The 20895-nt window shown below is 44.8% G+C and overlaps 1 protein-coding gene across 4 annotated transcripts in view; it reads left to right on the forward strand.

The window, feature by feature from the left end:
- Nucleotides 1-3720: 3720 nt before the first annotated feature.
- PTPN23 (protein tyrosine phosphatase non-receptor type 23) overlaps nt 3721-20895 on the forward strand; it is a 55534-nt gene continuing 38359 nt past the window's right edge. For all 4 annotated transcript variants that reach the window (XM_047772783.1, XM_047772801.1, XM_047772792.1 and 1 more), the window contains exons 1-2: nt 3721-3916; nt 17705-17779. In XM_047772783.1, coding sequence (XP_047628739.1) covers nt 3833-3916; nt 17705-17779 — 159 coding nt within the window. In that variant the 5' untranslated portion in view covers nt 3721-3832. The remainder of the gene's footprint in view (nt 3917-17704; nt 17780-20895) is intronic.

Raw genomic sequence — 20895 nt, forward strand, 5'->3', positions numbered from 1 at the left:
GTCAACTTCCACACTTCCCAATTTTCTCCTCTGGGTTCACACTCTTTACCCCCCCCCCCCCATCCCACAGAGGTGATTTGGCTTCTTTGGCTGGCCTAAGTCCACCAAACCCCACCCCAATTCTGCCCCTATGGTATATTCTTCACATGTTTCCTGTGTGTGTCTATACCCCAGACGCCCTAAGAAGATCTTGAAGGAGGATCTGAGTGGTGCAGTTCTGTCTCTACCCTCCCCTTTCTAGGGCTTAGGAAAATGTCCTGGGAATCCACGCCCTAGCTATGGGCCCTTCTTCCTAGTCACCACTCCCCTCCACAGGCTATCAACACAGCAGCCAGTATAACTCTTAAACTTACAGCACGTTCTCTGTTCCAAATCCTCCCATGGTTTCCCAGGTCATCCAAGGAGAAGCCCAAATCCTCGTTACAGTTTTTGAGACTCTACCCCTTCTGTAGCCCTTACCCATTGCTCTCTGACCCCATCTCCTGCTCTTTCCCACACCTATTTGGCCTCGGCCACCCTGGCCTCCTTGCTGTCCTTCGGGCATGCCAGGCACAGTGGTGCTTATCTACTTTGCATTAACTATTCTCTTCTTCCTTCCTTCCTTTCTTTTTTTTTTTTTTTGGCTATGCCTGTGGCATGCAGAAGTTCCTGGGCCAGGGATTCAACTAGTGACACAAGCTGCTGCAGTGACAATACTGGATCCTTAATCGCTAGGCCGCCAGGGAACTTCTATTCTCTCTTTCTAGAATTCGGTTCCTCGGGCTATGCCCCTGGCTTGCTCCTTCACTTCCTTCAGATCTCTGCTCAAGGAGTATCTTCTCATTGAAGCCTTCTGAGAATATCTGATATAAAAAAGATATAAAATTGTAAGTCCCTCTCCTCATACTCCCACCCACCGTTCCCTTCCATTTTCTTCTTACCTTAGCAGTTGCCATAACAGTTACCAAAGCCATCTCATATACTGTATTTTTTTTTTATCATGGTAATGTTTATCTTCCCCCATTAGACTGTAACCTCACAAGGGTAGAGATCTGCCTGTCTTATTCGACAGTGCCTAGAAAGTGCATAGGGCACAGTGAGTGTTGAATAAATATTCATTGAATAAATGAACTAAAAGGAAGGAGACCCAGGCCCAGCCTGGACACTTTTATTTACTTACTGGGAGACCTGAGTGTTCTGCTCCTCAATTCAGGGCTGTGTTCACATTAGCAAAGTGGATCCACATTGGTAAAATGGGGGAGAACATCTGTGTGTCTGTGAGGCTGTTCCATTTCTGACAGGAGGGTTGTCTTGAGAAAGGGTTTAACTGACCTAGCTGAATGGGGTGTTGGCTGCCCCTTGTGATGGGACCTACCCTCCCTCAGTACTGTCCCGTCTTAGACTTCCCTTAACTCCCAAATTTTCCCATCTATGTGAGGAAGTATGTGCATTAGGAGAGCACTTTTTTTTGTCTTTTTTTTTGTTGTTGTTGTTGTTGCTATTTCTTGGGCCGCTCCCGCGGCATATGGAGGTTCCCAGGCTAGGGGTTGAATCGGAGCTGTAGCCACCGGCCTACGCCAGAGCCACAGCAACGTGGGATCCGAGCTGCTTCTGCAACCTACACCACAGCTCACGGCAACGCCAGATCGTTAACCCACTGAGCAAGGGCAGGGACCGAACCCGCAACCTCATGGTTCCTAGTCGGATTCGTTAACCACTGCGCCACGACGGGAACTCCAGGAGAGCACTTTTAACTCCAGAGACATCCTTCTTGCTGCCTCACTTCCACTGACCCATCCTCACCCCACTGCCTCATGGGACCTCTTGGTCTTTGATCCCTCTCGTAACAATTTCCCTTCATGTCACTGAAACCATGTGTTATGGGCTGAATTGTGTCTCCCAAGATTCATAAGCTTTGGTACTAACCCCCAATACTTCAGAGTTTCAGAGTGTGAATATACGTGGAGATGGAGTCTTTTTTGTTTTTATTTTTTTTGCTTTTTTGCTTTTTAGGGCCGCACTCATGGCATATGGAGGTTCCCAAGCTAGGGGTCCAATCGGCCTACACCACAGCTACAGCAACTCAGATCCGAGCCTCGTCTATGACCTACACCACAGCTCACGAGAATACCAGATCCTTAACCCACTGAGTGAGGCCAGGGATCAAACTGTCAACCTCATGGTTCCTAATCGGATTTGTTTCCACTGTGCAACGAAGGGAACTCCAGAGATGGAATCTTTAAAGAGTTAACTAAGAGTTCCCGCTCTGGCATAAAAGGTTAAGGATCCAGCTTTGCTGCAGGTGTGGCAGAGGTCGAAGCTGCAGCTCGTATTCCACTCCTGGCCCACGAATTTCCATATGCTGCAGGTGCAGCTGAAAAACACAAAAACAAAAAGAATTAAGTTAACAGGAGGTTATGAGGCCTTAATCCCATATGACTGGTGTCCTTGTAAGAGGAGATTAGGGAGTTCCCGTTGTTGCTCAGTGGTTAACGAATCCGACTAAGAACCATGAGGTTGTGGGTTCGATCCCCGGCCTTGTTCAGTGGGTCGAGGATCCGGCGTTGCCGTGAGCTGTGGTGTAGCTCACAGACGCGGCTCAGATCCAGTGTTGCTGTGGCTCTGGCGTAGACCAGCAACTACAGCTCCAACTGGACCCCTAGCCTAGGAACCTCCATATGCCGCAGGAGTGGCCCTAGGCAAGGCAAAAAGACTTAAAAAAAAAAAAAAAAGATTAGAATACAGACTATGAGAAGACACGGGTAGAAGACATCCATCTACAAACCAAGGAGCAAGGCCTCAGAAGAAACAAACATTGCTGATACCTTGGTCTCAGACTTGTGGTCTTAGCATCATTTCTCCCACCTATGAGAAGGTGACTCCAAGATAGTCCTCCAGAAACAACTTTTAAGATGCTGGTAAATTTTTCTTTTTCCTTAAAAAAATTTTTATCTTCTTTTCTTTCTTTCTTTTTTTTTTTTTGTCTTTTTGCCATTTCTTGGGCCGCTCCTGCGGCATATGGAGGTTCCCCGGCTAGGGGTCGAATCGGAGCTGTAGCTGCCAGCCTATGCCAGAGCCACAGCAACGCAGGATCCGAGCCGCGTCTGCAACCTACACCACAGCTCACGGCAACGCCGGAACCTTGACCCACTGAGCAAGGCCAGGGATCGAAGCCGCAACCTCATGGTTCCTAGTCGGATTCGTTAACCACTGCGCCACGACAGGAACTCCTCTTTTCTTTCTTTCTTCTTCTTTTTTTTAAATTTTGGTAAGATGTACCTATAGTAAAGTCTGTCATTTTAACCTTTTTTTTTTTTTTTTCTTTTTCGGCCGTACCTGCAGCAGGCAGTTCCCAGGCAGGGGATCAAATCCTAGCTGCACCTGCCACCTACGCAGGGCAGTGCTGGATCCGGACCCTGCGCCTCAGATGGAACTCCTACAGGACTGTTTTTTAATGTCCTTCCCTTGAGTAGAGAACGCTAAGGGCTGTAGCCAGACCTGGCAAGTTTACTTTGCTCTCGAGGAGTAAACCAGTAGGCGCCCTGGAAGATCAGTGCAGAAAGACTACTACTCCCAGAAACGCTTTCGCCGCTGGCTGGAGATTTTGCCCTCTACGCCCTAGCCTCACGCGGAGGAGATTGAGCATGCGCAACGGAAACTGATCCTGGACGCAAGGCTGCGCGGACGGGGACTGCATCTCCCAGCAGGCCCTGGGGGCATTTTTTCATCCCCGCGTGACAAGCGACTTCCGGCGTGGAGGGGCGGTGCGGTGCGGTGCGGTGCGCGCGCGCGGCTGAGCCCCTGCTGTTAAAGCTAGGGAAGCTGCTGGGTGGCAGGGGGGGAGCCAGCCGCCATGGAGGCTGTTCCCCGCATGCCCATGATCTGGCTGGACCTGAAAGAGGCCGGTGACTTCCACTTTCAGTCAGCCGTGAAGAAGGTGAGTGCGCCTCCCACCCCCACCCCCCAGTTTTCCGGGGTATCTCCGTCGTCCGCCAGCGCGTGACGCCCCCTGCGCGTCCATTCTCTCCCCAGGCCCTGTCGCAGGGTCGGGTGAGGCAGGAGCGGCCTCCGCTGACTTTCCTTAGCCTGGTCCACCCACGCGAGACCGCAGACCATTTTCTCTTCTCGCCCGCCCCGGGCTAGCTCCCGCTGTCTGGTTGGAACCAGCCTTTCCACTTCTGCCCCAGGGCTATCCACGGTTCCCACCAAGGCACCTCACTTCCTCTGTGTGACGCTCTGGATCTAGTTCTGCCCGCCCCCTTTTCACGCCAGGACTGTCCCACGGAGATCAGTGGGCGTCCCCCTGTGACCGTCTAGGTGGAATGGTTGTGCCCGGCGCTCGGTGCGCAATCAGTCCACGACCCGACTAGGATGAGGATGGCTCAGGATGTGTGATTTAAGATCGGAGCCCCGGTGACCCACTGGAATGCTTGATCTGCGATTGGAGTTTCTCTGACATTTGATGCAATTCTCTTCTGATCTCCTCAGAAGAACTCTAATCTGGATCCCATTTGGACCAAAAGATGCAGTTCCATGTCATTTGGGGGAGGGTTGCTGCTTTTCACGACTGCTCAGAGAGGATAAACAGTGTTGAAGCTCCTGGAGAGACATTCGCAGTCGTTTGTTGAATCTTCAGTTGGAGGGAGGAATCAGGCAGGTTTAGCCTTGATGGAGGGAAGGGAACGCTATGGCGAGATCATGTATGGCCGGTACAAAATGGGGCCAGGTTTGTCGACTGGGAATGAGGTGCTGTCTGAGGCATCTATCTACTGCCTTGGGAAGGACCACTGGTAGCATTGAGAGTCAGAGGGGAAGTGAAAAGGAAAACCAGGAGGCCCTTGGAGTTTGACATCCTTGTGGTTTTAGCACAGCGTCTGCCAAAAGCTAGATGGTGCACCACTCAGGTGCTTGAGAAAAGAAATAGAAGAAAGAAAATTAGTTAAAAAGTAGTTTCCCAAGAAGCTCTCTCTTTCTCTCTTTACACCACCCCTGCCTTAGTTCAGATACTAACAGTTTGTATTCCTTTGGGTCTATAATTTAATGTCTTTGGGCATCTTTTCCCTCAGTTGTAAGACCAGGAAGTTAGATTAGTTGATCTAAAATTCCAGAATCTTGTTAGCTCTGTCCAAAACTTGGGTCTTTTCTCCATCTGGTCTTTCCTTTTTTTCTTTTTTTGGCTGCCCTGCAGCATTTGGAGTTCCCAGGCCGGGGATCAGATCTGAGTCACGGTTTTGACCAATGCCATAGCTGTGGCAACGCTGGATCCTTAACCCATTGTGCCAGGTGGGGGATTGAACCTGAGTCCCACTGCTCCAGAGATGCTGTGGATATTGTTGCACAAAAAAAAAGAGAGTTCCTCCGTCTGCTCTTTTATACAAGTACAATTGGATGAATTTCTGTAAAAGACAACAAAACTCCTTTGTTTCGTAGTTTATCCGTAACCCATTTAGAGTTCTCTCTGACCTACCCCAGTTCTTTCAGCATTTCTTCAGGGCCCAGTATGTGCTTCTGTGTTCTTCTATTACAAGTATCCCAGATTCTTTTCATAGCCACTTTTGTTCCCTTAATATTCTCTGTATGTTTGGTCTTCTATGCATTTGGTTGTGAAATTCCATCCGGACCAGCTCTCATCTTTGCCCTGTGGGGTGGGGCTGGGGCTTGTTTTTAATGTCTGTTTATTGGTTCTGTTTGTCTTTCAAGGTCCTGTTTAAGCTCTGTCTCATCCATAAGCCTTCTTTCGTCTGGATTAATCTTTCCCTTCTCTGAATCTCTAACTCTTTTTTTTTATCTTTTTCTTGGTGACAGTTATGTGCGCTGTTTTCCCCCCCCCCCCCCCCCCCCCGCCCACACTGAATGGTAAATTCCCTGAGAGACATCTCCATGCAACTCATAATCTAGCAGGGACCATTCTACATAGTTGGCATGCAGGAAAATGTTTCTCAATTGACCGAATGACAGTTGAGAGGAAATTAAGAGATAGTGGCATAAATTTATGGAAATTCAGTGGATAAAATCTTAGCTCAGGAACTCCTTGGAAATCTTTTTGTTTGAGTTTAGCCTCTGATGCTCTTTTCACTCACAGCTAGCCCTCAGGGTATTACGTGAGCAGTGATTTCCCTAGAAGCCCTGGGCCTCCATGACAGGAGTTGCTCTTGAGCCATTTACTAAGGTGTTATCAGATGCTGAGGAAAAAATTCATTTCTTAGACATCAGCTCTTTGATTCCTTATTTTGAGGAAAGGGAAAGGTCCCACTATTTATTTGATAGGTTAAGATTGTGGCATGTATTTACATAAACCCACTGAAAAGGAATAGCAGTCTATGGTGGGTGGGCTGAGCTCTAGAATGGCCAGCTCCCTCAGGTGCTAGAGTACAGAGTAGACTGCAGTAGCCACTGCACCTGGGAAATCTTCCTAACCTGACTTCTCTCCCCAACCCTAGAGCCCACACTGTGCCTTCTGCCATGGGTAACCTTTTTCATTTCTAAATTGAGCTTCAGGAGCCTTCACCAATGATTTGGAGCTTGAAGGGTAGAATTTAATTTAGGATAGTAGGGTGAAAATTGGCTCTGTTGAGGTTGACATGTTGAGTACCGTGCTGAGCCCTGAAATAATAAGAGACAGTCCTTCTTTTCATGGAATTCCTAGTCTGGTAGAGGAAGTTTAAAAATCCTATTGTGACGTCAGTGGATGAGTAGAAGTATATGCAGTGTAGAGAAGTACCAGCCTAAGGAGGGGCCATTAGGAAAGACTTGTCAAGGAGCTGGGTTTTGAGGAACGAGTAGGAGTTTTCGAGGAAGGTAAAGCATTTCTTTGTGACACCTGGGCTTTTGAAAAAAGCCATAATAATGATTAGTATTGGTTTTTGTTCCTGATGGATATAGCTTCATTTATGGAATAATGTGGAGTAAGAACCAGGAGAACAGCAATCTGGCTTTAAATTTCAGTGCCAAGTTTTAGGTTGGGATACCTGGACTGACATAATTTTTTAATGGAGAAATACTACTAGGCTTGCAGCTTCTTACCTGTGTTTTAGAGCCCAGAGTGCTGACTCACTGGAAACTACTAATGAAGGATGACTCCTGTGCTCTTCACCAGTGAGTGATTTGGCCACAGATGTTCGTATTTGAAGTTCTTTTTCTCTTTTGTTCCAAAACACCTGCCCTTAACCAGCTGTACTTGAGCTCAAGTCAGGCTTACTTGGACTGAGGTGTTATATCCATCCCTGATTGATTCATTGAACAAATAGTTATTAAGTGACTATTATATGTTAGCCCTGGGAGTTCAGTACTCTATGTGATGGTGAAAATCCCTGTACTCATGGAGCTTACCTTCTAGTGATCCACACAGTAAACCATTTTCAAGGGCAGAGGTACCATAGTAGCCACCCTACCAACCAGACTTTTTGGCCTTTTCACTCTTCCCTCTTTTGCTGGATTGATCTCTCTGTATCTTCACTTTCCCAGCAGGTTCCTCCACAGAAATTGTCTGCTGTTCAAGGCCTGCTACCACTTTGCTTCATCCTGCCTCTCTAATTTAGATCTTACCAGGCCTCTCTCATAGGAGCTTTCAGCCTCTTCCATATCTGGTCATTATCCTTGTTCCAATCTTTACTGGAATTCCTTTCCTCCTGTTCATCACCCAGGTTGAACTGTATCTCCTTGGCGTCCCTTTACCTGCCTGGCAGTTGTACCACCCTTCTCCCAATTCAGACAGGTCTTGCCACTCCTTTCAGTTGACCTGTACCACAGCACGAACACTCTTATTGCCTCTTCTAACTGTTCATCTTATTCACATGGAGGTAGAGCCTGGTTTTCAGGTTTGTGGAATTTTTCTCCCCTTCCAGCTGACTCTTAAAAAGTTTGTCCCACACATTGAGAGAGAAATTAGATGACTAGAGACCTATAAGTACCTGGCTTCTGAACAGTGTTGAGCACAGGATATTGCCAGTTGCTTGTGGTGATGACCTGTTTTTTTTTTTTTTGTCTTTTCAGAGCAGAACCCACGGCATATACAAGTTCCCAGGCTAGGGGTAAAATCAGAGCTACGGCTGCTGGCCTGTGCCATAGGCACAACTATGCCAGATCCAAGCTGTGTCTTCAACCTACAGCACAGCTATCTGCAACTCCGGATCCTTTAACCCACTGAGTGAGGCCAGGGATTGAACCCACCACAATGGCAACTATCCCCCCTCCCCCATCATGACCTGTTTTATCTCTTATCACAGATTTGGAATCACTTGAGCTGGTCTGCTTAAGCTTGTCAGCCCACTTGGGTTTATTGCAGACTGGCCCTGGGTACAGGTGCCCTGGATGTTCATTATTCTCTGACTTTAATCTCTCTCTCTCACTCTCACTCTCTCTCTCACACACACACACACACACTCACACACACAAGTTCCAAGGTGGACTAACAGTTAAGGATCTGGCACTGTCACTGCTGTGGCTTGGGCTCCATCCCTGGCCTGGGAACTTGTGCATGTCGTGGATGTGGCCAAAAAAAAAATTTTCATGCACAGAAGTTATTTTGCGCCTGACTCTTTACTTGGGAAGTTAACAAATGCTGTGTGCTTAACAAGTGTTGGTTGAATGAGCTCGTCTAGTAGTTCTAGCACCCTTTAGAGGATGTAACTTGAGTGGGTATAACCTCAGTCGTCCTCACCAGTGTTATTCAGACACTTTGAGGGGCCATTTAGAAGAAATGTGGGAGCGAGGTCTTGGTTATGTAGGGATTAGATGAGGTGAGGATGAAGGTCTGTTCTCATCCCCAGTGCTCTTGGCATGTAATTTGGTTTTGGGCTTGCTGATACCAAGGGACTGAAGATTTCCCTTGGCAGTAACGTTAATCTCACTTGAAATTCAGTAACAGAACATAATATTATATTAATTATCAGTACTATATGTGGGATTCAATTTTATGTAGAGTAGCCTGAGAAAGTCCTCATATTTGAGTCAATCCTGCAAGTGGAGAGAAAAAGAAATAGAATGTGTATGGTGAATAAATGTAGTACCAACACCTGTGATGTCTTTTATTGCCTTTTCTTCTTGGGTTATTGCATTAATTAGCACTATGAAATTCTAAGATCTTATATTAAATTAAGAGCAAAAGCTAAACCCCCCATCATCCGGGGGTGGGGAGGGCGCGACAAAAATACCATAAAGAAGAGAATGAGAACATGGCTTGTACCAGAGAATGTGACACAAAAGGAACATCCTTAGGTCAGGACTCAGGAAGTATGACTTGAAGTTCTACCACTGCCCTTGCTCATCTCTGATTCCCATTTTTCTAGTCTACAAAAGAATGACAGGACCCAGGATAGGTGTTTCCAGTGATCTCATCTGCCTACCAAATTCTGTGTCATTTGTTGTTGTTTGGATTTTTGGCCGTGACTGTGGCATGCGGAAGTTCGAAAACCAGGGATTGAACCCGTGCTGCAGCAGCGACTCAAGCCACAGCAATGACAATACCAGATCCTTAACTCACTGAGCCACCAGCGAACTCCTGCCATCTGTTGCTGGGTAAGAGTAGATCGTAGAACTAGTATAGTCATTGGAACCAGACAGACCTTGGTTTAGATCTGCCTCTTCAACTTAATAGCTGGGGTGACCTTAAGCTACTACAAAAGATTACATCACTAATCTGGGCCTCATTTTTCTTACCAGTAACACGGAAGTAATAATAAACCTTATAAGCTTGTGGGAAGCAAGAGTTAATGCATTTGAGTCACTAGTACGGGTCTTGGCATATTGTAAATAATATTTTTAGTTTGGCAACCTCTTTCTCTGTTTAGGAAATAGCTCAAGTCCTATGACAGCTCTGTGAGTAATATTAACTACATTTTATTTTTATTTTATTTTATTTTTTTGCTTTTTACGGCCGCACCCACAGCATATGAAGGTTCCCAGGCTAGGGGTCTAATTGGAGCTACAGCTGCAGGCATACACTACAGCCACAGCAACCAACGCCAAATTCTGCAACCTACACCATAGCTCATGGCAATGCTGGATCCTTAACCCACTGAGCGAGGCCAGGGATCGAACCTGCAACCTTGTTGTTCCTAGTCGGTTTTGTTTCTGCTGAGCCACGACAGGAACTCCTTAACTACATTTTAGATGAAAAATAAAGAGCAGATCGCACAGCAACCCAGGGGCACAGCCAGGATTCACTCTGTCTTGGTATTTTTCTCTAGAAATGGTCTTTCCATTCATTTCCTCTCTTTTATTTTTTATTTATTTTTATTTAGTTTTTGTCTTTTCTAGGGTCGCTTCCTGCGGCATATGGAGGTTCCCAGGCTAGGGGGTCTAATCAGAGCTGTAACTGCCAGCCTATGCCAGAGCCACAGCAACGTGGAATCCGAGCCGCATCTGCGACCTACACCACAGCTCACGGCAATATGGGATCCTTAACCCACTGAGCAAAGCCAGGGATTTAACCCACAACCTCATGGTTCCTAGTCGGATTCGTTAACCACTGCGCCACGATGGGAACTCCTATTCTCTCTTAAAAAAAAAAAAAAATGTGTGTGTGTGTATATTTATTTATTTATTTTATGTATTTATTTATTTTGTGCTTTTTAGGGCCACACCTGCAACATATGGAAGTTCCCAGGCTAGGTCAGCTGTAGCAAAGCCATAGCTGAACTGTGTCTGTGATTTAGCTTACGGCAATGCTGGATCCTTAACCCACTAAGCAAGGCCAGGAATGGAGCCCGCATCCTCATGGATAACTAGTTGGATTCCTTTCCATCGCACAACAGGAACTCCCTATATATATGTATATATGTGTGTGTGTGTGTATATATATATATTTTTTGGTCTTTTTAGAGCTGCACCTGCAGCATACGGAGGTTCCCAGGCTAGGGGTCTAATTGGAGCTATTGTCGCCGGCCTATGCCAGAGCCACGACAATGCCACATCTGAGCCACATCTTTGATTTACACCACAGCTCACAGTAACGTCAGAACCATAACCCACTGAGCAAGGCCAGGGGTCGAACCTGCATCCTCATGGATGCAAGTCTGATTCGTTTCCACTGCGCCATGTCGGGAACTCCTCCTATTTTTTTTTTTTATTAAAGTGTAGTTGATTTATATTTTGCCAATTTCTGCTGTATAGCTAAATGACTCAGCCATACATATATGTGCATTCTTTTTGTTATATTATTTTTCATCATGGTCTATGCTAGGAAATGAGATATAATTCCCTCTGCTATAACAGCAGGACCTCTTTGTTTATCCATTTTAAATGTAATGGTTTGCATCTACTAACCCCAAACTTCCAGTCCATCCTCACTCCATCCCGGCAGCTGCAAGTCTGTTCTCTATGTCTGTGAGTCTGTTTCTGTTTTGTAAATAGGTTCATTTGTGCCATATTTTATCTTTTTTTTTTTTTTCTTTTACGGTTGCACCTGTGGCATATGGAAGTTCCTGGGCTAGGGGTTGAATCCAAGCTGAAGTGGCAGGCCTGTGCTGCAGCCACAGCAACACTGGATCCGAGCTGTATCTGTGACATATGTCATAGCTTGTGGCAATGCTGGATCCTTAATCCACTGAGTGAGGCCAGGCATTGAACCCACATCCTCAGGGACTAAATCAGGTCCTTAACCCACTAAGCCTCATTGGGAACTCCTGTGCTGTATTTTAGATTCTACATATAAATGACATCATGTGGTATTTATCTTTCTCCTTCTGACTTACTTCACTTAGTGTGAAAATCTAGTTGTATCCATGCTAATGCAAATGGCATTATTTCATTCTTTTTTATGGCTGAGTAGTATTCCATTGCACATATGTGCTACAACTTTTTTTATCCATTCCTCTATTAATGGACACCTAGGTTGCTTCCATGTCTTGGCTGTTGTGAATAGTGCTGCTAAGAATATAGAGGCACATGTATCTTTTTGAATTGTAGGTTTGTCTGGATATAAGCTCAGGGGTGGGATTGCTGAATCATATTGTAGTTCTATATTGAGTTTTCTGAGAAACCTCCATGCTTTTTTTCATAGTATGGAAATTTACATTCCCACCAGCAGTGTGGGAGGGTTCCCTTTTCTCCATACCCTCTCCATTGCTTCCTGTTTGTAGACTTAGTAATGGTAGCTATTCTGACTGGTGTGAGGTGGTACCTTATTGTAGTCTTGATATGCACTTCTCTGGTAATTATCAGTGTTGATAATTTGCCTTCATTTGCCTACTAGCTATCCATATGTCTTCTTTGGAGAAATATCTGTTTAGGTCTTCTGCCCATTTTTCGATTGGGTTGTTTGGTTTGTTGTTGTTGTTGAGTTGTGTTTATTTTCTGGAGATTAAGCCCTTGTTGGTTGCATAATTTGCAAATATTTTTTCCCATTCTGTAGATTGTCTTTTTGCTTTGTTTATGGTTTCCATTCTCTTATTGTTTTATGCTTATAACTATCTCTCCACCCCCTGATATGTTTTCAGTTGACATAATTTTGTTCCTAGGTCTCATTGTTCCCCAGAAAAGGATCTTAGCTACTCCAAAGCCTGCTAAACTCTGAAGGTTCCCTGGTCCTCCCAATTCCAACTAACTGTTAGTTGTGTAGGTGCACTTGGGTCCTGTCAATGCCATCTAATTTCTTACTCTTGATCTGTGGTGCCAAGTCCGAAGGTCTGTCTGCTACTGAGCCTTCCTTCTCAGGCTCTGTCAATATCTTCAAGTCCTGACCAGACCTTTTTCTGAGCTCTGCAGAGAATGGTCTATAGAATGACTGACTGAAAGATGGTCTCTTTTACTCTAGCACCTTCGGCTGCCTTTTTCCTCTGTTCAGTGAGGGGAATGATCACGTCATAGGGGATTTTGTTAGAATTAAAAAAAAAATAACCTATTTTCACTGACTCACTGTGTGGCGGGAGATTCATTTTTCTCTTCCCATTTTTTAGTTATATATGAGAACCATATTTAAACAGTAGAAATGGGAGTTCCTGTCGTGGCGCAGTGGTTAACAAATTTGACTAGGAACCATGAGGTTGCGGGTTCAATCCCTGTCCTTGCTCAGTGGGTTAAGGATCCGGTGGTGCCGTGAGCTGTGGTGTAGGTCACAGACGTGGCTCGGATCCCTCGTTGCTGTGGCTCTGGTGTAGGCTGGCGGCTATTGCTCTGATTCAACCCCTAGCCTGGGAATCTCTATGTGCTGCAGGAGCGGCCCTAGAAATGGCAAAAAGACAAAAAAAAAAAAAACACCCCAGTAGAAATGGATTGGTCTGATATGTGGTTAAGAACAGGCCCTGAGGCCCAAATGCCCTAACTAACTTCTTTGCCTCAGTTTCCTCATTTCCTCGCCTATAAAATGATGACAATGATCATGTCTACCTGTTTGGTTTGTTTATTAGGATCGAGGGACTTATTAGGCACTTGGCACAATGCCTGGCCTATGGGTAGGAGATTAGTGAGTATTTGCTACTGATCTTGGAGGAGGAATGAGACAGGTAGAAGGTTTATTCCAGGGGCAGTTTGCTGGGGGTGAAGGTGGCATCTCTCTTTCCTTCACCCTTGTATGACCAGTAAGGATGGAGCTTCTTAGCCATGTCAGGCGAAGCATGGCTTTTAGGACTCAAATATCCCTTTTATCCCTTCAGCCTCTATCCCAAGGAGCTTCTAGGCTCCACTTTTACTCCTTTTCTCTAGCCTTAAGGTGAGCAAACAAAAACCTTTTGCTAAAAGGAATCAGTCAAAGAAAGGACATATTCCTATTTGTATAGTTAAGTTTTACCTTATGGCTCAGGGCACGTTTTATATTTGTGGATTTGGTAGGAGGGGGTGAGGGATTGGCTATAGAGTGAGGACTGTAAACCAAGAGCCCTTAAATGGGCTTCACAGTATCTGTGAACCTCCTAAACCTGTTGGCAGTTTTTTCTGTTTATGCGTAGTTGAATGTAGGGAGATTCTTTCATGGCCTTTATTGTATTCTCAAAGGACTGCAGGAGGCTAAAAACCACTGATATAGGAGAAAGTGTTTTTTAGGTCAGCAATTCTTAAAACATCGGTTTTCCAGATTTCAGCCACACAGAAAAGTTAAAAGAATAATGCAATGCTTGGCCAAGTTCTCTCCACCTAATTTTGATAGTTATAGTGCACCATATTTGTGTTTTTTCTCTCTACACACACACACACACACACACACACATACACACACACACACGTGTGTGTGTGTGTGTGTGTGTGTGTGTGTGTATCCCATAAACCTTTGAAAACAAGTTGTACACATCTCAGCACATCCTAAGAGATATTCTCCTATATAACCACAATGCTATTATCACATCTAAGAAAATCCACAGAAATTTTCTACTGTGACTTCTATGTATGTGTGTATATGTATATATATATTTGTATATATGTATGTATTTTATTTTTTTCTTTTTAGAGCCACACTTGTGGCATATGGAAGTTCCCAGGCCAGGGGTTGAATCTAAGCTGCAGCTGCTGGCCTACACTACAGCCACAGCAATATGGGATCTGAGCTGCATCTGCGACCTACACTACAACTCATGGCAACGCTGTATCCTTAACCTACTGAGCGAGTCCAGGAATTGAACCCACAGCCTCATGGATTGCTAGTCGGATTCATTTTCGCTGCGCCACAACAGGAACTCCTGTGACTTATATTTAAATGTCACCTGTTGTCCCCAAAATGTCTTCTTTCTTTTCTTTTCTTTTTTTTTGTCTTTTGTCTTTGTTGTTGTTATTGTTGCTATTTCTTGGGCCGCTCCCGCGGCATATGGAGGTTCCCAGGCTAGGGGTTGAATCGGAGCTGTAGCCGCCAGCCTACGCCAGAGCCACAGCAACGCAGGATCCGAGCCGCGTCTGCAACCTACACCACAGCTCACGGCAATGCCAGATCGTTAACCCACTGAGCGAGGCCAGGGACCGAACCCACAACCTCATGGTTCCTAGTCGGATTCGTTAACCACTGCGCCACGACGGGAACTCCTCTTTTCCTTTTTTTTGGCCCCACCCTTGGTGTATGAAAGTTCTGGGCCAGGGATCAAATCTGAGCAACACCTGTGACCTACACCACATCTGTGGCAATGCTGGATTCTTAACCCACTGCACTGGGCCAGGGATAGAATCCGTGCTGCCACAGAGACAATGCTGGGTTCTTAACCTGATGCACCACTAGCAGGAACTCCCCAAAACATCTCTTACACTGTTTTGTTTTTTTTTTTTTTAACTCAGATCCAGTCAGGGTTCCCATATGGTATTTAGTTGTTCTTTTTTTTTTTTTTTTTTTGTCTTTTTGCCATTTCTTGGGCCGCTCCCGAGGCATATGGAGGTTCCCAGGCTAGGGGTCAATTGGAGCTGTAGCTGCCAGCCTATGCCAGAGCCACAGCAACACAGGATCCGAGCCATGTCTGCAACCTACAGCACAGCTCACGGCAACGCCGGATCGGCAACCCACTGAGCAAGGGCAGGGATGGAACCCGCAACCTCATGGTTCCTAGTCAGATTCGTTAACCACTGTGCCATGACGGGAACTCCTGTTCTTGTTTTGTTTTGTTTTGTTTTGTTTTTTTCTCTCTTAATCTGGAAGTCTCCTCCTCCCCGCCCCCTTAATGATAACTGGTTTTTCAAAGAGGCTGAGTTAATTGTTGAGTAAAATGTCCTAACCTCTCAGTTTTTCTGAGTGTCTCCTTTAGTATTATTTGATTTGTTTGTCTATCCTCTGCATTTCCTGTAAAGGCAACCATTTATTGAGTATCCAGCCCATCTAATCAGGCCCCTGCCATTCTTGACACAATCATTGTTGGGGTGGGGTTGGTCACTGGTGTGACCCTGCCATGAGGCACACAGTCTGATGAATGCACATTCAGAATGTACATGGAATGTGAGGAGAATGGCAGCTAATGCTCAAGGAAGTGACATTTCAGGTGCATCTTAGTAGAGGAGGTGGGGACAACCTGTGGACAAGCATTGAGACCTGAGAGCAGTAATTCCAAAGTCCTGTTGGCTGGGTGTCCCTTTGAGCTGAAGGCTGTTGGGAGCAGGTTGTAAAGGACTATGAACTCTGCTGAGGAGATGAGATTTGGTCCTGGAGGTTTGGGGAGCCACTTTTGCACATTCTTTTCAGATTACAGTTTTTCTCTTTAGATTACAGCTCATTTCCCATAATTTCACTGTCCTGAGAAAAGCAAATTTTTATTTATTTTTTCCCTGGGTGTGTGTGTGTTTCAGAAGGATTTAAAGTTAGGAGTGATGTCGGAGTTGTGTTAGACAGAGGAATCTGGCCACTAGGTGAGGGTGGATTTGAAGGAGGTGGGATGTCTAGGTCAGAGGTGGCAAGGGGGTTAGGGAACTTTTGAGAGGTAAAACCGACGGAAGAGGGGGTTAGGTCAGCGGTTTAGAACTATGGCCAGATGGTGCAGACATAAGGTCAGCAATAGTCTCCCTTCCGCCTCTCCCTCCTCTCCCTTTCCCTGCCAGGCAGGTAGGAGTTGTCACATAACCTTCCAGGTTCCTTTGTGGCTGATTCCTTAGCCATGTGTCATAGGTCCTGGGAAGGGACCCCAGGGAAGGTGCGAGTGTACTACTGGACAGAGCAGGCTACTCCTTAGCTTGTCGCACCTCCTTCCTTCTCCACCTCACAAACCTTGTTTAGAGCCTTCAGGAACCTTGTGAGTTGGGCATTGGTGCCCTTAGTGTTTGTGGAATGATTCAATCTGGCCACCTGTCGCTAACCCAGACACCAGGCAGCAGATACTGCAGCTTTAGTCTATTGGTCCTCGGTGAACAAGGGGCCCTTTGGTCCAGGCTGTGCCTCCAGTCTGGTGAGTCTGCTCAGTGTCCAGGATAGTCAGCTCTTGATCTTGAGGTGCTGAGTCCTCTTGTGGACAGGCATGCCAGCTCCCTTTCTGATGTGAGCAGTGACCTTTCCCTCTCCCCTTCTTCCATCACACATCCACAGGCCTTTCTTCAGCAATGAGAATACTGCATGTCCTTTATTTCTGTGGTGCTCTTTCCCAGCCGGGAGGGTTGAGCTGGTCTGGAAGGCTTTGTGCTCTCCCTCTTCTTTTGTTCTTCTTCCTGTATTTGCTCTCAGGTCAGGATTATGGTTGTGACCCTGAATTCAGCAAGGCTCAGTGCTTGAGGGAGGCTTGAATTTGTAGCCCATTTTGGGATGCTCAGCAGGATCCTATTCTAGCCAGCTGAGTTCTCTGGTTTACTGAGCTGGCACAATTCTGGGCCTCACAGTCCTGCAGCAGGGTGGGTGGGCCAGCCACATGTTCTAGTTGGGTCATCCTGTCTTATTTCCCATTTTGCTCAAAGGTTGAGGCTCCCCTGGTCAGCATCTTGGTGCTGCCTCATTTTTTATGGGGGCAGGGGAGGCTGCACCCATGGCATGGAAGTTCCCAGGCTAGGGGTCAAATTGGAGCTATAGCTACTAGCCTACACCACGGTCACATGGGATCCAAACCTTGTCTGCAACCTACACCACAGCTAACTGCAACGCCAGATCCCCAACCCACTGAGCAAGGTCAGGGATCGAATCTGCATCCTCATGGATACTAGTTAGATTCATTTCTGCTGCACCACAATGGGAACTCCCCATGCTGCCTCATTATTGGGGTTAGGTTCCCAGTGGCCCAGGAGAAGAGCTTGGGTCTGGTCTCCATTCTGAGTGCTGGCTGGTGAATGTGGAGGACTCAGAGGGCAGGAGTGGGAGCAGGGAAGTCTGTTCTATCCCTGATCTACAATCTTCTTTCTCTCTCTCTAGTTTGTCCTGAAGAATTATGGAGAGAACCCAGAAGCCTACAATGAAGAACTGAAGAAGCTAGAGTTGCTCAGACAGGTAGGAGGATAATATTTTTTATAGGCATGAACAGAGTTGGTTTGATAGGGAGGTAAATTCAAAACCACTTGGAGCTGTGTCCTTATTTTAATTCAGTATTTTATCCTCTGTAAAAGCAGCAACATTAATTATAGAAAAATTTTGAAATACGAAAATAAAAGGCAAAAAGAAAAAAACCCTATTTATAATTTTTTGTATATGTATTTTAAAATTTTATTTATAAATGCTATATAAAACCAAAGTTGGATTGGACGCCACTTACATTGCGTCTGTAGCCTGCATTTTTCACTTAACCTACTGCTGTGGATGTGTTTCTGTATCAGTGAACATACAACATTTCTGATGGCCTGTGATCATTATATTGTCCCATAATTTAATCAGTTTCCTCTCAGAGATCATTAGGTGATTTCAGTTTGTCTTCATTGTAAATTTAACCCATGACAGATTTCCTATTATGGCTCAGTGGTAATGAACCTGACTAGTATCCATGAGGACGCAGGTTTGATCCCTGACCTCACTCAGTGGGTTAAGGATCTGGCATTGCCATGAGCTGTGTGTGGTGGAGGTCACAGATGCAGCTCAGATCCTGAGTTGCTGTGGTTGTGGTGTAGGCCGGCAGCCTTAGCTCCAATTTGACCCCTAGCCTGGGAACTTCTATATGCTGCAGGTGTGGCCCTAAAAAGCAAAACAAACAAATAAACAAACAAAAAAAACCCTATCTATCTATATCTATATCCATATACATATATTTTATGTCTGTATACCCTTGGGCATTGAAAGATTGTTTCTGTAGGGATTAGTGGGTGAAAGATGCACTTGTTTCTGTTTACACCCCCAGTATGGTAAATGCCTGCCCCTTTTCAGTTCTGGTAGTCTGATGGGTGGAAAGGTAGTTAATTTTAATTTTCAGTTATTTGGTAATTAGTAAGGTTGTGTTTGTTATCTGTCTTCTTTTAGGAGTTGTCTGTTAATGACCTTTATTTTTTTATTAGGGTATTATACCTTTTTTCTTACTAATTTATAAGACTGAATCATATATTAATGATATTGCTACTTTGTAAGATTCAAATATTTTTCTCAGACTCGTTTTTGTTTATTGTGTTTTATTTTTTATTTTTTTTTAAATTTTATTGAAGTATAATTGATTTAAAATGTTGTGATAATTTTTGCTGTAATCAGAGTGGTTCAGTTTTATGTATATAAAAGCACACACACATATCCATTTTTTTTCAGATTCTTTTTTCATATAGGTTATCGCAGAATATTGAGTAGAGTTCCTTGTGCTATATAGCAGTTCTCTGTTGACCATCTAGTCCTCATACAATAGTGTGCATATGCCAGTCCCAAACCCCCAGTTCCTCTCTCCTTCTGTCCTTTCCCTTTAGTAACTGTAAGTTTGTTTTCAAAGTCTATGAGTCAATTTCTATTTTATAAATAAGTTGTATTTTTTACAACTTGTATTTTTTATTTTAGATTCCACATGTAAGTGATATCATATGGTTTTTGCCTTTGTCTTTCTGGCTTCACTTAGTATGATAATCTGTATGTCCATCTATGTTGCTGCAGTTGGCAGTATTTCATTCCTTTTTATGGCTAACATTCCATTGTATGTATGTACCACATCTTCTTTATCCATTCCTCTGTTGATGGAGATTTAGGTTGCTTCCATTTCTTGCCTATAGTAAATAGTGCTGTAGTGAATATTGTGGTGCATATACTTTTTCCCCCTTTTTATGACTGCATTTGTGGCATATGCAAGTTGCCAGACTAGGAGTCTAATTGGAGCTGCAGCTGCAAGCCTTCATCACAGCCACAACAACACTGGATCCAAGCTGCATCTGAAACCTGTACTGCAGCTTGTGGCAATGCCGAATCCTTAACCCACTGGATGAGGCAAGGGATTGAACTCACATTCTCACAGAGACTGTGTTGGGTTCTTAACCCCCAGAGCCACAGTGCGAACTACTGCATACATTTTTTTGAATTACGGTTTTTCTCTGGATATATGCCCTGGAATAGGATTGCTACGTCATATGGTAATTCTGTTCTTTGGTTTTTAAGCAGTCTCCATGCTGTTTTCCAGACTGGTTGTACCAATTTATATTCCTCCCAACAGTGCAGAAGGTTCTCTTTTCTGGTGTGAGCCAGTATCTCATTGTAGTTTTGATTTGCACTTCTCTAATAATTAGTGATGTCGAGCATCTTTTCATGTGCCTGTTGACCATCCATATGTCTTCTCTGGAGAAATATATATGTAGATCTTATGCCTATTTTTTGATTGAAGAGTTGTTTTCCTTTTTTAAATTTTAAATTATTTTTTATTCTTCTGGGGCCTCACCTGTGGCATGTGGAAGTTTCCAGGCTAGACGTTGCCATGAGCTATGGTGTAGGTTGCAAACACGGCTTGGCTTTGGTGTTGCTGTGGCTGTGGTATAGTCTGGCAGCTGTAGCTCCGAATAGACCCCTAGCCTGGGAATCTCCATATGCCAAGGGTGCAGCCCTAAAAAGCAAAAAAAAAAAAAAAAAAAGATAATGGTGAGATCCCATGTACACTTTGCCTAGTTTCCCTCAGTGGTACAGTCTTGGAAAATTATGGTACAGCAGCACAACTAGGATGTTAATATTCATTAACCCACTACTCTTTTTTTCAATATTAGTTTTTAAAATATTTATTTATTTATTGCTTTTTAGGACCACACCTGCATCATATGGAAGTTCCCAGGCTAGGTGTTGATCTGAGCCCCATCTGCAACTTACACTGCAGCTGCAGGCAGCACCAGATCCTTAACCTGCTAGATGAGGCCAGGGATCAAACCCGCATCCTCGTGGATACTAGTCAGGTTTGTAACCCACTGCAGCTGCAGGCAGCACCAGATCCTTAACCTGCTAGATGAGGCCAGGGATCAAACCCGCATCCTCATGGATACTAGTCAGGTTTGTAACCCACTGAGCCACAATGGGAACTCCTAATCCACCACTCTTATTCAAATTTCCCCAGCTTTAATTTTATTCACCTGTATGTATTTGCATTTAATTCCATATAGTTTTATCATGTGTGTAGGTTTTGTCTTTGCTTTTTTTATTTTTACATAATATTGTAAATTTTTGGTTTGTGG

Source organism: Phacochoerus africanus, chromosome 1 (assembly GCF_016906955.1).
Source record: "Phacochoerus africanus isolate WHEZ1 chromosome 1, ROS_Pafr_v1, whole genome shotgun sequence".
Taxonomy (NCBI): Eukaryota; Metazoa; Chordata; class Mammalia; order Artiodactyla; family Suidae; genus Phacochoerus; species Phacochoerus africanus.